The sequence below is a fragment of the Ranitomeya imitator genome, chromosome 5 (genome assembly GCF_032444005.1).
Source record: "Ranitomeya imitator isolate aRanImi1 chromosome 5, aRanImi1.pri, whole genome shotgun sequence".
NCBI lineage: Eukaryota > Metazoa > Chordata > Amphibia > Anura > Dendrobatidae > Ranitomeya > Ranitomeya imitator.
The window spans coordinates 31,569,902-31,584,819 of record NC_091286.1 but is presented as its reverse complement, the minus strand read 5'-3'; the positions used below and the strand labels follow the sequence as shown (position 1 = coordinate 31,584,819).

Below are 14,918 nucleotides of genomic sequence, written 5' to 3'. Positions count from 1 at the left end.
GTCACATACTTTCTTAGAGTTGTATACGGAGGATCGATGATACAGTACGTGCTGTAGATGGCTACGGTGGTGGATGAAGTGGTTAAGTCAACAGGGTAACCATGAAAGAACAATTTCCTAATTACTCATTGAATAGTGCACATTTTAGATAGTGACACCCATCTAGTAGCTCAAGGGACCTCCGTTGATCTGTAATTCACTGTTGCGTTGACTATTGGCCCTTGTGGACAGGAATGTTTCTCACAGTTGCAATTTCAATAGGAGGTAATGATAAGCTCAGTACAGCCCTTTGTACTTCGCCCCAGAGATGCTCTACGGGATCAAGATCTGGGGACTGTAAAGGCAAGAGAAGTAAGGAAAATTCGCCATCTTGTTCCTGGAACTAATCCATGACTGTACAATCCATTTGACATGGCACATGGTCCTTCTGCCTTTTAGGAAATTGATGCCATGAAGGGATGAACTCAATGCTTAGGTAATTCCTACTCTCCAAATATCCATCTCTAGGCATCAGAAGACCCTGGGGGTGCCACGAAAATATTCACTGCACCATTACATCACCTTCACTAGCCTGACCTGTGCACACCCGACAGGACAATTCTGGCAGCTTACGCCAAATTCTGACTTTGCTATCAGCATGGTGCAACAGTAACCTGGATTTATTTGACCAGGTTTTTCCATAGCTTTTGTTCATCTTACTGGTTTATTAAGACATCACTAGCACTTTAACTGGTCATTAAAGTCCATCAGTGTGAAGAATCAATGAGGTGTTAATTTGAACACCTCGTCAGACCCCTTTCATCAATGAGTGATTTCTACCAACAAGATCCCCATTTTTTTGGATATTTTGACTTCCTTCAACCCATTCTGGGTATTCTTTTGATATCATTGCATTCAACAACCAACAATTTGGCATTTTGTGAAATATTGTCCTTAGCTAGTCTATCTCCAATGCCTCAATCAAAGTCACCCTGATAACTTTATTTCCCCATTCAAATGTGGATTCACTCTGATACTTATCCACAGAAAACTGATTGCTTGAATGCAGCTTTATGGTGTTTCTATAAAACACAGGTTTGCCCCCTGACAAAGCTTCTAGAGGAAATTTACGTATTAATAAGACACATGATGGTGCAATACTTCAATATTCTTCTCATTGAATCTGCATGAACCCATGACAAAATAACTCTATGCATCCAAGCATGGAGTCACATTATAACTTAACCCGTCTTTTGGTGCTGTACTTGGGCACACCAGTGTCTGGTGCATGGTAGGTGTTAGGCTGGTTTCACATTTGCATTTAAAAACGCAGCGTTTTAAACGCAAACGCGTGTGGTGAAAAAAACGCATGTAAACGCGTTAAAACGCTGAGTTTTTTAGACGCATGCGTTTTTGCATGTTTTAATACAAACGCGGCATTTTGACGCGTTTACATGCGTTTTTTCCTGCGTTTGCGCTTTTAAAACGCATGATGAGAAGTGTCTGACAGCTGCCAATCATCAAAATCAACAAGAAAACCCACTTTAAACAGAAATAGCTAGGGTTAGGGTTAGGGTTAGGATCCCTAGTAACCCTATGGATCCTAACCCTATCCCTAACCCTAACCCTATCCCTAACCCTAACCCTAAGGGATCCTAACCCTAACCCTAACCCTATCCCTAACCCTAAGGGATCCTAACCCTATACCTAACCATCACCCTAAGGGATCCTAACCCTAACCCAAAGGGATCCTAACCCTAACCCTAACCCTAAGGGATCCTAACCCTAACCCTTAGGATTAGGGTTAGGATCCCTTAGGGTTAGGGTTAGGGTTTAGGGTTGGCTTATCAGTGTGTATTCTTGTGTTTTTCTATTAAAACGCATGCAAACGCGTTTAGGGTTTAGGGTTGGCTTATCAGTGTGTATTCTTGTGTTTTTCTATTAAAACGCATGTGCTTAAAAATGCATGCGTTTACATAGACAGCAATAGGTTTTTTTGCCGCAAAAAAACGCATGCGTTTTTTGCAGCAAAAAAACGCAGCTAGAAATTACTACATGTTGCATTTCTGCAACACAACGCATGCATAGAAAAGATGCATGCGGCGACAAAATGCGGCAAAACGCATGCAAAAAACGCATGCATTTTTAATGTGAAGTATAGGGAAAAAACGCATGCTTTTTTTGCGTTAAAACGCAGCAGCAAAAAACGCAAATGTGAAACCAACCTTACAGAATTTCCATTGAGGACCAGGAACATTGAACTTTGTTTTTACACTGTATTATGGCTCTATATGACAAGGATCTGTGATATTACTATGTATGAACCTTCCTGTTCTGTCTTTTACTTTCTGCAGAAAGCTGAAAGTAGAAAATTATAACGGGAAATTATGCTATTCTTTTCGGCGAAATAACTTTAAAAACCGATCCCTTTAACAGGCTAATTAATTTTCATGACTTAAAACCTTACACCTTGTACAATTCCATCTCTCTCAGGTCAGATCTACAACCATTACTGTGAATGGCTTCTTTCTGAATCATCTAATTCATTGCAGCTCTTACACTTCTGACTTATTAATCCCATCTTTAGTGCATCTTAATCACTTCCCTCGGCCTGAGTTGGTGCCGTTCATTGCAGCTCTGTTCAACATTTCTTTATTTGGTTCTATGTATGCATGTTAATTATCGCAGGCAAGCCAACAAGCATTACAGTTAATGTCAATGTCACTGTAAGACAGGGGTTTCCCACCATGGTTAGTAATGGCTTATTGCTGGGATATGTCATCTCTTACAGATTGGACTGGTGGCACCAATTATATCAGAACAAAGTCTGGTAAAAAGAACTATAAAAATAAAAAACTTACGGAATTGAACAGGATTAGGAAAAAAGAGCATTTTTGGTACTCACCATGGAAGCTCTTTATCACAGCCTTACTTGCGGAACATGGGAAACTATGGGCAGTCTGATACCACGTGGAGGCTGACACTAAATACATCTTAAGATAAAAGTTGTCTACTCCCCAACAGGCTACACTTGGCCTGCCTTCGCCTTGGCCTGCCTTGGCCTGACACTCCTCTCTTCGGTTAGTACAAAAAGCAATAGGAGAAGCAAAACAAAGACTACCAAAACAAAGAAGGTAGCAGTGTCCTCCAATGAAGGCTATGAGAAAGAGATTTTATGGTGAGTACCAAAAATCCTCTTTTCTTGGACTCTTCAATAGGAGATACAAAAAAACACGATGTCTAAATGTAGTCCCAGGGGTGGTAAAACTCATATTATTGCAGAAGGGGGAATAGCAATCCCTGAGGTTACCTGAGCACATTTTACCTGGTAAGTTTTTAGTATCCTTTTGCCAAGGCTTGTGTCCGTCAACACAGAGGAATGAGGTCTGAAAAAATGTTGACTGAAAGCTAAGCTAAACTGAAAATCTTGGTGTTGGCAGGACAGGGGTAGCTTGTTAGGTAGGAGCCTACTTTTTTCTTAGGAAGTATTAGTGTCAGCCTCCAGGTGGCAGCAGACTTTCTATGGTTTCTTGTGTTCCTCATTGAAGCATATAAGAAATGTGATTGTTTGCCTTTCCTGCCCACAGTGCCATACCTGACCACAAAACTCAGACACTTGCCAGGACATGCCATCACTTTCATATTGATAGCAATCCAACAGTTGGAACCCACTATGTTATTGAGAATGAAGTGTCCTTACAAACTTTTTTTTTAACCCCCAGCACCAATGAAGAAGGGAATGTTAGCATAGCGGGAACAGAGGGACTTTTACCCATTTTTTTCTCAGTATCCATAGTAAGCTATAAATCATTATATTGTAAGATAGAAAAGAAAACTGGGCACAAAGATTATGTTGTGCCTATGACTTTAAGAAATCAAGGGGCGGCTGGCAAAGATAGGATCCAAAGTACATTTTATTAATTTTTTTTTCTAAATGTATCAAGTAACCTTTAACCTGTTCTACAATTACGTTGGAGGTGGACCTGTCACCACTCCTGACACTTTTTTTTTCAGGAATTAACTGTATTCCATGTAATATACCAATTCCGAAGCTTCTTTTCCTATATCTCCATGTGCCAGTCCTCCATTATTCCTACAACCAAACTATAAATGAATTGACAGGTGGGTGTTGCCAGAGGTGGGCGTGTCACTGCACACTCTCCCACTGTCCAATCAGTGCCAGACTGTATGGACACACCCACAATATCCAATCAGTGATTTGGACAATGCCCAATCAGTGCCAGACTGTAAGGACACACCCACAAATTCAGTTGTCAATTTATTAATAAGTTTCTGGGAAGAGCAAGAGAGGAATATTAGAATACAGAGTTCTAAGAAAACAAGTTCTGCAATTATTTCATGAGGAATTCAAGTACTTACTAAAACAGACAAGTCAGGAGAGCTGAGAGATTCTCTTCAAAGAGGTTATCTCATAGTAAGCATTTATCACCTGATCTGTCGATAGTATAATTGCTGGCGACCAATCACTAAAGCAGGGAACCCGAGTCCCCTGATTTGATGACGTTTGAATAAATTGATCATTACTAGACATGAGCAAACGAATTCAGAACAAATCGAATTTGCAATAATTTTCACCAAAATGTCATATTTGCTGGAATTTTTTTTATTTAATTTACGTGAATTCAGCAAAATTGTGACCAGCTTCCCGCCCCCAATCCTCCGTTCACTCCCTCTGGTTCTCCGGCGGTAAGTATGGGGAGGAGCAAGCTGAGCATTATATTTTTATTAACTTTTTATTCCATTCTTTTAATATACCTTGGGATTATGGAAAAAAGTGTATTTTATGAGAAATCTATATACCTTCGATGTTTTCAATCATATAAATAAAATGCAAATCAAATTTTTGGGTTGAATCTGGCAAATCGAATTTTAAGAGATTTACTCATCTCATCTGTAGTGGACATGCATGTGCTCTACCACTCTTTTTGAAGGATATGGGACTGATAGGTGATAAAAGTTTGACTTTGCAACTAATATAAGAATTCGGCCTCGATCAGAGGTCTTTTTTTCTCATGTATTGGAAAAATTGACCAATTATTATGAACAGGGTTTGATCAGAATGTTATCACATATGTTTTTCTTGTATGTGGAGAAAAAAAATAAGTTTCTCCACCTTGTCCTATGTCACAGTCCATAAACATTGGATCCCAGTTGGATGGCATCGGAGAATTTCTCATGGAACTAAGGATCATAATCGGACATTTCTCTGCGATTTTCTTTGGACGTATGAACAGCCTCATAGACTATCACAGGTACAAGTGCTATCCGTGAAAATCACGTATAACACTTGTATGTGAAAAATGAATGTCTAAATGAGCCCTAAACTAAAAAATGAAAAATTAATAAGCAGAGAAAGTTAGAACTAGAAATCAGTAGACGATAAAATGTGAAAATTCACCAATAAAGAATTTGCCTGAATCGAGAAAAAGTCTGCATTACCAGTCTGCGGAATGCGGACAAGAGTATTCCTGTTTTTGGAAAGAGACCCCTTGTTTTCGACAACCCATTTAATATTTTGTCATTCTCTAACAATAAACACCAAGTTTAGACTTCTCAATAAATAACTTGCCATAATTACCTCTTCACAATTTTGGCTTTTGCTAGCAGTCCCGGTCTCATTGCAGTCACACGGTTGGCATACGTCAACGGCAGATGGATCGGACTCGAATTTCCGATAAAAGTAAATCCTGCAAACTTCACAGTTTTTTCCTAAAACAAGACCATGAGTGCATGTTTAATGTAGAAAAAGGAATTAAAATGATCTGCAAGAGCCAATAGAAGAACAATGCTCCTTTGAGGGAACGAGAATTTACTGAATGTCCATTTTAATGCCCCTTTTCGTCTCTACCTGCCAATGTAGTGATCCGCAGCATATGACACTATCAACCTGTTTCAAACGGTGTTTTACTTCATTTCACTTCCATCTGTTATCCAACCCAAACTTGTGTCTCTGGAAAGAAATGTCACATTGGTGCAATTCTGGGGTCCAAAATGTTGCAGCAAAACAGACTAGCTCTTGCGTGTGATTTTTTTTAATATAAATATCCATAAAAATAAAGGATAGTTTAAAAAAAAAAGAAATAAATCATATCTATTACTTGCTATAAATGTTTTTATCTTGTGTAAATGCTGCTGTTCTCCTTAACCCCTTCTCCCGGGGCCATTTTCCATTATTTTTTTTCATTTTCGTTTTTTCTTGCTCTTCTTCCAAGAGCCATAACTTTTTTATTTTTCTGTCAATATAGCCATATGAGGGCCTGTTTTATGTGGCATGCGTTGTACTTTTGAATGACAACATTCATTCTACCTCATAGTGTGCTGGAAAACGGGAAAAAAGTTCCAAGTGTGGTGAAATTGAAAAAAAAAGTGCAATTTCACTTTTTTAAAAAAAATTTAACCTGTTCACTATATGGTAAAACCGATCTGGAAATATGATTATCCAGGTCAATACTAGTAGTTTGATACCAAATATGTATAGGTTTTTTTTATTTGAATGGTGAATTTTTTTAAAATTTGTAAGACAAAAAAAATTGCTTTTGTTGCCATTTTCTGAGACTCGTATATTTGGGTCTTGTAAGTTTTATTAACTTCTGGTGTATAGTAAAGGATGCCATATGGCCGTAAAAAGTAAACGACTAGTAAACAAATGACAATGCAGATGAATAAGCATACATTTTTTCTGGATGAAAAATCAAATGATTTTTTTACACACTCCTTCGTGCCTGTCACAGAAGAAGTGAACAGGCTCCTCACTGCTTCTTGCCCTACAACCTACTCCAGTGACCCTATTCCCTCACATCTCCTCCAGTCTCTTTGCCCAGTGGTCTCTACCTACCTAACTAAAATATCAACCTCTCTCTTTCCTCTGATATCTTTTCCTCTTCATTTAAACACTCTGTCATAACCCCTTTACTTACAAAAAAACCATCAACCAGAACTGCACTGCTAACTACAGACTTGTCTCTTGGGTGGTTCAACCATAATTCCCAAGAAGCACGCCCGCTGTCTTGGGGTTATACTGTATTTGACACAAATTTTCCTTGATACCCTATAACCAATCGCTCACTTGATGGCGTCATCTGCATCTTAAAAAGTCTCCAAAATCCAACCTTTTCTAGTCTTTGAAACTGCAAAATCTCTTATGGTCACTCTTATTCATTCTTGTCTGGACTACTATTACTCTATATTGATTGGTCTCCCTCTAATCAAACTTTCTCCAGTCCATTTCATCCTGAATGTGGCAGCCAGGGTCATATTTTTGTCCAGCCGCTACACCAATGCCTCTACCCTGTGCCAGTCATTTTACGGGTTGCCCATTCGTTATAGAATACAATACAAACTCATCTATCTTACCCACAAAGCTCTCCACACTTCTGCACTACCCTATATCTCCTCCCTCATCTCTGTCAATCACCCTACCCATGCTCTCCACTCCGCAACTGATCTAAGACTAACATCTGTCATAATCCAAACCTCCCACCTCCATCTCCAAGACTTCTCTTGTGCTGCACCACTTTTCTGGAATGCACTGGGGCCCTGAACATCCAGTGTTTGCCACGCTGTCATGTGCATGACAGTGCGGCAAACAATGCTTCTGATCCGTGGTAATATCATTATCGCCAGTCATAGAGCCGTGGTTCCCACGCTGTCAAATGACAGCGTGAGCCTGCAGCTGTGATAGGAGGTAAAAAGTTTACCTTACGTACTGGCATCAGCTGATGGGACTACTGCACCCATAAGCGGATGCCTGCTGCAACTAATAACAGTGAGAGCAGGTGATAGCTGATGGGAGTATTCATCAGCTGGCGCCTGCACTCTAAATAAATAATTAAAAAAAAAACAGCTTTTTGAATCTGTATTTTTGATAACCAGCCAGGCAAAACTGATAGCTGCGGACTGCAACTCCCTGCTATCAGCTTTAGCAAGGTTGGTTATCAAGAATAAAGGGGTCCTCACGCTGTTTTTATAATTATTTTAAATTAATAACTAAAAAAACCACGTGGGGTCCCCCCCATTTCTGACAACCAGCCTTGCTAAAGCAGACAACTGAGATTTGGTATTCTCACACCACTTTTTTATTATTACTTATTTAGAGCGCAGGCGCCGGCTGATGAATATTCCCATCAGCCGCCGCCTGATCTCAATGTTATTAGCGGCAGCAGGCATAAACTGATGGGAGCAGTAGTCCCATTAGCTGATGAAAGTCACCGGAGATAAACTTTTTACCTCGGTTCACAGCTGCGGGCTCATGCTGTCATTTGACAGAGTGGGAATCGCGGCTCTCTGACCGGCCGTAATGATTTTACCACCAATTAGAAGCGGTGTTTTCCGCACTGTTATGCACATGACAGTGCGGCAAACACTCAGCGTTCGGGGGGGTCGAATCCGAACAGTAACACGAATTTCCTGGTGAAGTCCATGTTTGGTATCCATGCCCGAACAGTAGGTGTTTGGTATGGACGCCGAACTTCACTGTTCAGATTCGCCCATCCTTACTGATTACTGATCATTCAGCTTATTTAAAATTACCATTTTATTATAATGATATCTGGGCCATACAAGCACATTCTATGTATTGTGTCCCCCCATTTCATTATAGATTGTAAGTTTGTGAGCAGGACCCTCACTTCACCTGCATTTGTTGAAATGTGTTTCTTTGTTATGTTTTTATTGTGTGTACATGTCCCCTCTTAATTGCAAAGTGCTGCGGAATTTCTTGTGGCTATATCAATCTCCGCAAGGAGAAGCGATACTTCTTGGATATTGCAGTGCCCCGAAACACAGTGTCTGCAAATTGAGATTCTGGTTTGGCTTTTATCCTAAGTCACGTGACAAGGCTCGGTAAAGGGTCAACATTGACTTGTAGGATTGCTACTTCCAATAGGTGGCACTAGAGTTCTAGTTCTCTTCCTCTTTGAAGAGACAATTTGCCTAATTAGCATATTTCCCAGAGGAGCATTGCGGTTTTAAGTCTCCTCATCTCGGCATGCTTAGCATGTCAATCTCCGCAAGGAGGAACGATACTTCTTGGATAATGGTGCTATAGAAAAATTATTATTATTATTACACTTTATGAGCACAGCAGAAGAGGGAGACAGATCTCTTGAACGGAGAGACGCTGGAACAGAAGAAAAACACAAGATCCGAGAGAAGACAGATTTCAATGCAAGACACCCTATACAAGAAAACTGTCACCATTCCCATGTTATTTAGGTGTATCCATATTACTGGCCCACCAAAAAATGTTTGCCTCATCACTGAACATAATGTTCTGTGTAAACTGAAGGTCATGTTTCAAGTTTTTGTTTTGCCCATTCTGCAAATTCAGCGCGCCGATCTGACATCAGTCGAACATCCCTTCGGCGGATATTAGCTACTCACAAATGACAATCCAGCTACTGCAGCATCTCAACGAGGATGACCCAGATCAGCACGCTGAATTTGCAGAATGGGCAAAGCAAAAACTGGAACAGAACCCTCAGTGTACACAGAACATTATGTTCAGTGATGAGGCAAACATTTTTTGGTGGGCCATTTATATGGATACACCTAAATAACATGGGAATGGTGACAGTTTTCTTGCGTAGGGTGTCTTGCATTGAAATCTACTGCAATGACTCGGGTATTGCGGTCACCAGACATCAACACAATTTCTATCTGGTCCTCACGTGTTAACCTCTGCGACATGTCAATGGCTGTAAACAAATAGAAACTTGTAAATAACTCATGAAAGAATAAAGTTACATTAAAACCAAGCACGCCATTGTTTTTCTTGTGAAATTCTCAATAAGTTTGATGTGTCATATGACCCTCTTCACATTGGAAAAAATAAACTTGGATCCAAAATGGCTGACTTCAAAATGGCCGCCATGGTCATCACCCATCTTGAAATGTTTTTCCCCTCCCATATACTAATGTGCCACAAACAGGAAGTTGATATCAAAAACCATTCCCATTTTATTTAGGTGTATCCCTATACATGTCCCACCCTATAAATTGAAAATACACAGGGTAATCTCCTAGCAAATACTGTAGATATTGGCCAGTCCATTACAGATAAAAGCAGTTGTTAAACACCCAAAGAAGTTGCGAAACGTGAGTTGGGTGGATGAGCCAATGCACCCTTCTTATTCTCTCCTAAGCAATTATGGAATCCGTACGCTCTCAGGGTGACTCCATTTTATCCACTGTGACTTTCACTACTTGTCTTCTCACCTTTGTGATATATTATATCTTTTCACCTTGTGATATATTATATTACCATTATCCTGACAATTTTTGTATTTTCTTTTTCACTGTGACTCCTTAGTCTTATATTGATATTTTTATGAGAAATAAATATTTTTTTCTCTTTTTTTCGTCTCACCCGAAATTTCTCTATTGTGTCTGTGCATTTTGCTATTTTTTATACATTTATTTATATATTTTTAATGAGACTTAATAAGAAATGTATATTTTTTACTGAGATTAATTACATCCTGCACACTCTTCTTGGTTCTTCATGTTATACAGTATATGTGCATTGGAAGGAATTCATTTTTGGCTTTGGGTCACCACTGTTTGGTTTCCCCTTTACAGTAAAGTTTGAAATGTCCCCATGTTATAAAAAATGTAAACTAAACGCAATAGAAAAACAGAAACAACAACAAAAACAACAAACAGTATAAACGCAACAATAAACTACATAAATGAAAGACCAAGGAAATCAAATAATCGCCTCTGTTACATATTTATGACTGTAAAAATCTATATAATTAATGCCATGATTTATAAAAACTGATACATGCTTTAAAATGAAAGAAAACTGTAGCAGAATAGCATTATGTTCAGCATTTGGCATTACGGTATTTTAAAATGTTAGTTAAATTCTAAAGTATAAGAGGTAACGGTTCTCCTTGTGGAGAGTGACATACCACTTCTGGCATGCCAATATAAGAAGTAGTGGCACTGGTGAGCGAAGGTGTTCGGATAACGTGTTATCCGAGCATGCTCGGGTGTTATCTGAGCATTTTTTGTGTGCTCGGATAATATATTCGAACCCCTGTGGCTGCATGATTTTTCGGTGGTAGACAGCCGCAACACATGTGGGGATTAACAAACAAACAGGCAATCCCTGCATATGTTGCGACTGTCTACTGCCGCAAAAGATGCAACTGCGTGGAATCTAATATATTATCCGATCACGCCCAAGATACTCGGATAACACGTTATCCGAGCACATTCGCTTATCACTAGAATGGAGGTTTATTCACCGTGGCAATAGGGGCAAAAGTCCGAAACAAAGTGTCTGCAAATTGAGATATTAATTTGGCTTTTATAGTAAGTCATATTGCAAGGCTTGTTAAAGGCTCGATAGTGTCTTGTAGAATCGCTACTTCCAACAGGTTGCACTATAAAGCTCAAGTCCTCTTCCTCTCTGAAGAGGCAATTTACAAATTACGTTTCCCAGAGGAGCATTGCACGGCGAATAAGCCTCCTTTCATTGGCATGCCAGAGCTGGTATGTCACTCTCCACAAGGAAAAACGTTACCCCTTAGACCTCAGTACAGAGCCTCTCTCTCACCTAGCCAAATCAGTTCTCATACTTTGCACTGACGAGGGGCAATACCTCGAAACACCGTGTCTGCGAATTGAAATTCTGATTTGGCTTTTATCCTAAGTCATATTGCAAGGCTCGTTAAAGGGTCGATAGTGACTTGTAGGATCGCTGGTTCCAACAGGTGGAGCTGTAGGGTTCAAGTCCTCTTTCTCTCTGAAGAGGCAATTTGGACTTCATCTATCTATTAGTGATGAGCGAAAGTGCTCGGATAACGTCTTTTCCGAGCATTCTCGGGTGCTCGTATATTATGGTCGAGTCCCTGCAGCTGCACGATTAGCGTCTGTTAGACCGCCTCAACACATGTGGGGATTCCCTAACAAACAGGCAACCCCCACATGTGTTGTGTCTGTCTAACAGCCGCAAATCATGCAGCCGTCTGGACTTGAATATAATATACGGACACACCGGAGATACTCAGATGACCCGCGAGCATACTCGGATAAGACGCATAAAACGTTATCCGAGCACGTTCGCTCGTCACTACTCTCTATCCATCCATATAACTGTTGGATTGCAACAGGAATAAGAGAAAACAAGTCCAGGGTATAGATAGGAAGAATATATCTACGTTCACATTTCCCTTAGGATTTTCTTCTGCTTAGTTCTACCACCCAAAGCAATACTGCAGTAGTGAAAAAAGTTACCTGCGGTGTTGTGCAAGCAATTGTCGCACACCCCCCCACCTCCTTGGTGGTGGTCATGAGGGTGAGGGTCTTCACTTGCATTATAGTGACAGCTGGATGAATGGTTGTTGCACTGGCACACCGCACAGTTATAAGCATTCACGTGGTCACCTTGATGAAACGGCTTGTTGTTATAGAGGGGCGAGCAGCGATCACACTGGAGACAAAAATATCACATAAAAAAAGGAAATTCAGAGTAGGAGTTTCAGTCTCACATTCATGTTCAATTTATAAGCTTATCAGCTAGCTTTCATGTGATAATTTTGGAAAATATGGATTAACCAATTCTCACTCTTAGGAACAATTTAGTCACTGAACGAAATTGCCTGAGGCTCTTTATCCTTTTGAGAAAATAAGGATTTATACCCTCCTATGTGCTGCACAATGACTTCGGTGGGTCGCAGTCAGCACGCTCATACATATTCATGTGACCCTGTCCGTCTGTTGGCATCGCTTTTCTTTGAAGTTTGACCCCAGTAGATGCCTTCTTCTACCAAGAGGCTTCCCCGTAATGGCACAATAAATATTGTTCCACTTAAAGGGCTTAATTTTTAAGTTAAAGCTGTTAGCATGGCTAACTAAAAGTAATACAACAGCAGTAAAATGTACTAACTACTGCAAATGTACCATAAATCAAACCATGCCTGGATTTCCCTCCAGGGCAATCCCCTGAGGCATCGGAGCTTGCTGAAATTTGCATAAAAACACAGTGTATACTTAGTAGCAAGAAAGTTAACAGGAAAAAAAAAAACACAAAGCACCAATGTCAGAGCGGACGGGGTTTCTTAAAGACTCTGAGACTTCAATTATAATTTAACTTATTGTTCGAAAATAAAATGAAAAATGGGACATTTAGGATTTTTAAGATTGGAAGCGTTATATATTTAAGAGCAACTCAGCCGAGTATTTAGTAATGTAAATAATTAGAAATTCCTTGTATGTGTTTATTATTATAGGTGTGGACTTACATTATATTAACTATAATATTTTTGACAATTTGAACAATCATTGCGACTTTTTGAAGCTTATAATAAAGGATCGCGTTTCTTATTTTTGAAACTCACATAGCGCCCATGCCATGAGTATAAAAGGGAGGGAGGCCAGGAAACCAGGATAGAGTAAGAGAGGGAAATACTCTTTCTTGGTCTATGAGACCTCCATATTGTTTAATAGCCTCATCATGTTGGATCCAGTAAGTTTATGTGCGGGCCTCATCACGTTGGATCCAGTAAGTTTATGTGCGGGCCTCATCATGTTGGATCCAGTAAGTTTACTCACGTGTCTCATCATCTTGGATCCAGTAAGTTTACTCGTGGGCCTCATTACGTTGGATGCAGTAAGTTTACGCTCGGGCCTCATCATGATGGATCCAGTAAGGTTACTTGCGGGCCTCATCAGGTTGGATCCAGTAAGTTTACACGCTGGCCTCATCACGTTGGATCCAGTAAGTTTATGTGCGGGCCTCATCATGTTGGATCTAGTAAGTTTACTCACGTGTCTCATCATCTTGGATCCAGTAAGTTTACTCGTGGGCCTCATTACGTTGGATGCAGTAAGTTTACGCTCGGGCCTCATCATGTTGGATCCAGTAAGGTTACTTGCGGGCCTCATCAGGTTGGATCCAGTAAGTTTACACGCTGGCCTCATCACATTGGATCCAGTTAGTTTACGCGCGGGCCTCATCACATTGGATCCAGTAAGTTTACATGCTGGCCTCATCACGTCGGATTTAGTAAATTTACATGCTGACCTCATCACGTTGGATCCAGTAAGTTTATACACTGGCCTCATCACGTTGGATCCAGTAAGTTTACACGCTGGCCTCATCACGTTGGATCCAGTAAGTTTACATGCTGGCCTCATCACGTTGGATCCAATAAGTTTACACTCAGGCCTCATCATGTTAGATCAAGTAAGTTTACGCTCAGGCCTCATAACATTGGATCCAATAAGTTTACATGGGGCCTCATCACATTGGATCCAGTAAGTTTATATGCGTACGCACTCAAGGTTACGCCACACTTCATGTCCTCGTGACTTTGCACAGAAACGTCCTGGATTTCTTCCTGTAAAGCAGAAACTTATGGAGCCTGGGATTCAGTGCTTAGTGGTGGTGATAAGATGACGACGAGGACAAGATGCGGGACGGTGAGAAGCAGAGGGGCTGGAAAAGTGAGCGGTGAGGGGAGTACAAATATATATATATTTTTTTTTCAAGATCTTACACTTATTATGCTCTGAAATTTCGAGTGACCAAAGAGCATGAGAAGAAATATCTGGTTTGCGGAGATTAAAGAGGTTGTCCACTACTTTAGTATTGATAAATGGGCTGCTATATACTACTTGGGCTGTGTTATATACTACGTGGGCAGTGTTATATACTACGTGGGCTGTGTTATATACTACATGGGCTGCTATATACTACGTGGAAAGTGCTGTATACTACTATGTGGGCAGTGCTATATACTACTATGTGGGCAGTGCTGTATACTACTATGTGGCCAGTGCTGTATACTACTGTGTGGCTGTGCTATATACTACTATGTGGGCAGTGCTGTATACTACTATGTGGCCAGTGCTGTATACTACTGTGTGGCTGTGCTATATACTACTATGTGGGCAGTGCTGTATACTAC

The 14,918-nt window shown here is 40.3% G+C and overlaps 1 protein-coding gene across 1 annotated transcript in view; it reads right to left on the bottom strand.

Annotated features, from left to right (window-relative positions):
- The window catches only part of USH2A (usherin), an 824,795-nt gene that overhangs the window by 698,644 nt on the left and 111,233 nt on the right, over positions 1 to 14,918 (bottom strand). The window contains exons 10-11 of the mRNA XM_069726496.1: positions 12,244 to 12,439; positions 5,579 to 5,709 (exon numbers count right to left, since the gene is read on the bottom strand). Coding sequence (XP_069582597.1) covers positions 5,579 to 5,709; positions 12,244 to 12,439 — 327 coding nt within the window. The remainder of the gene's footprint in view (positions 1 to 5,578; positions 5,710 to 12,243; positions 12,440 to 14,918) is intronic.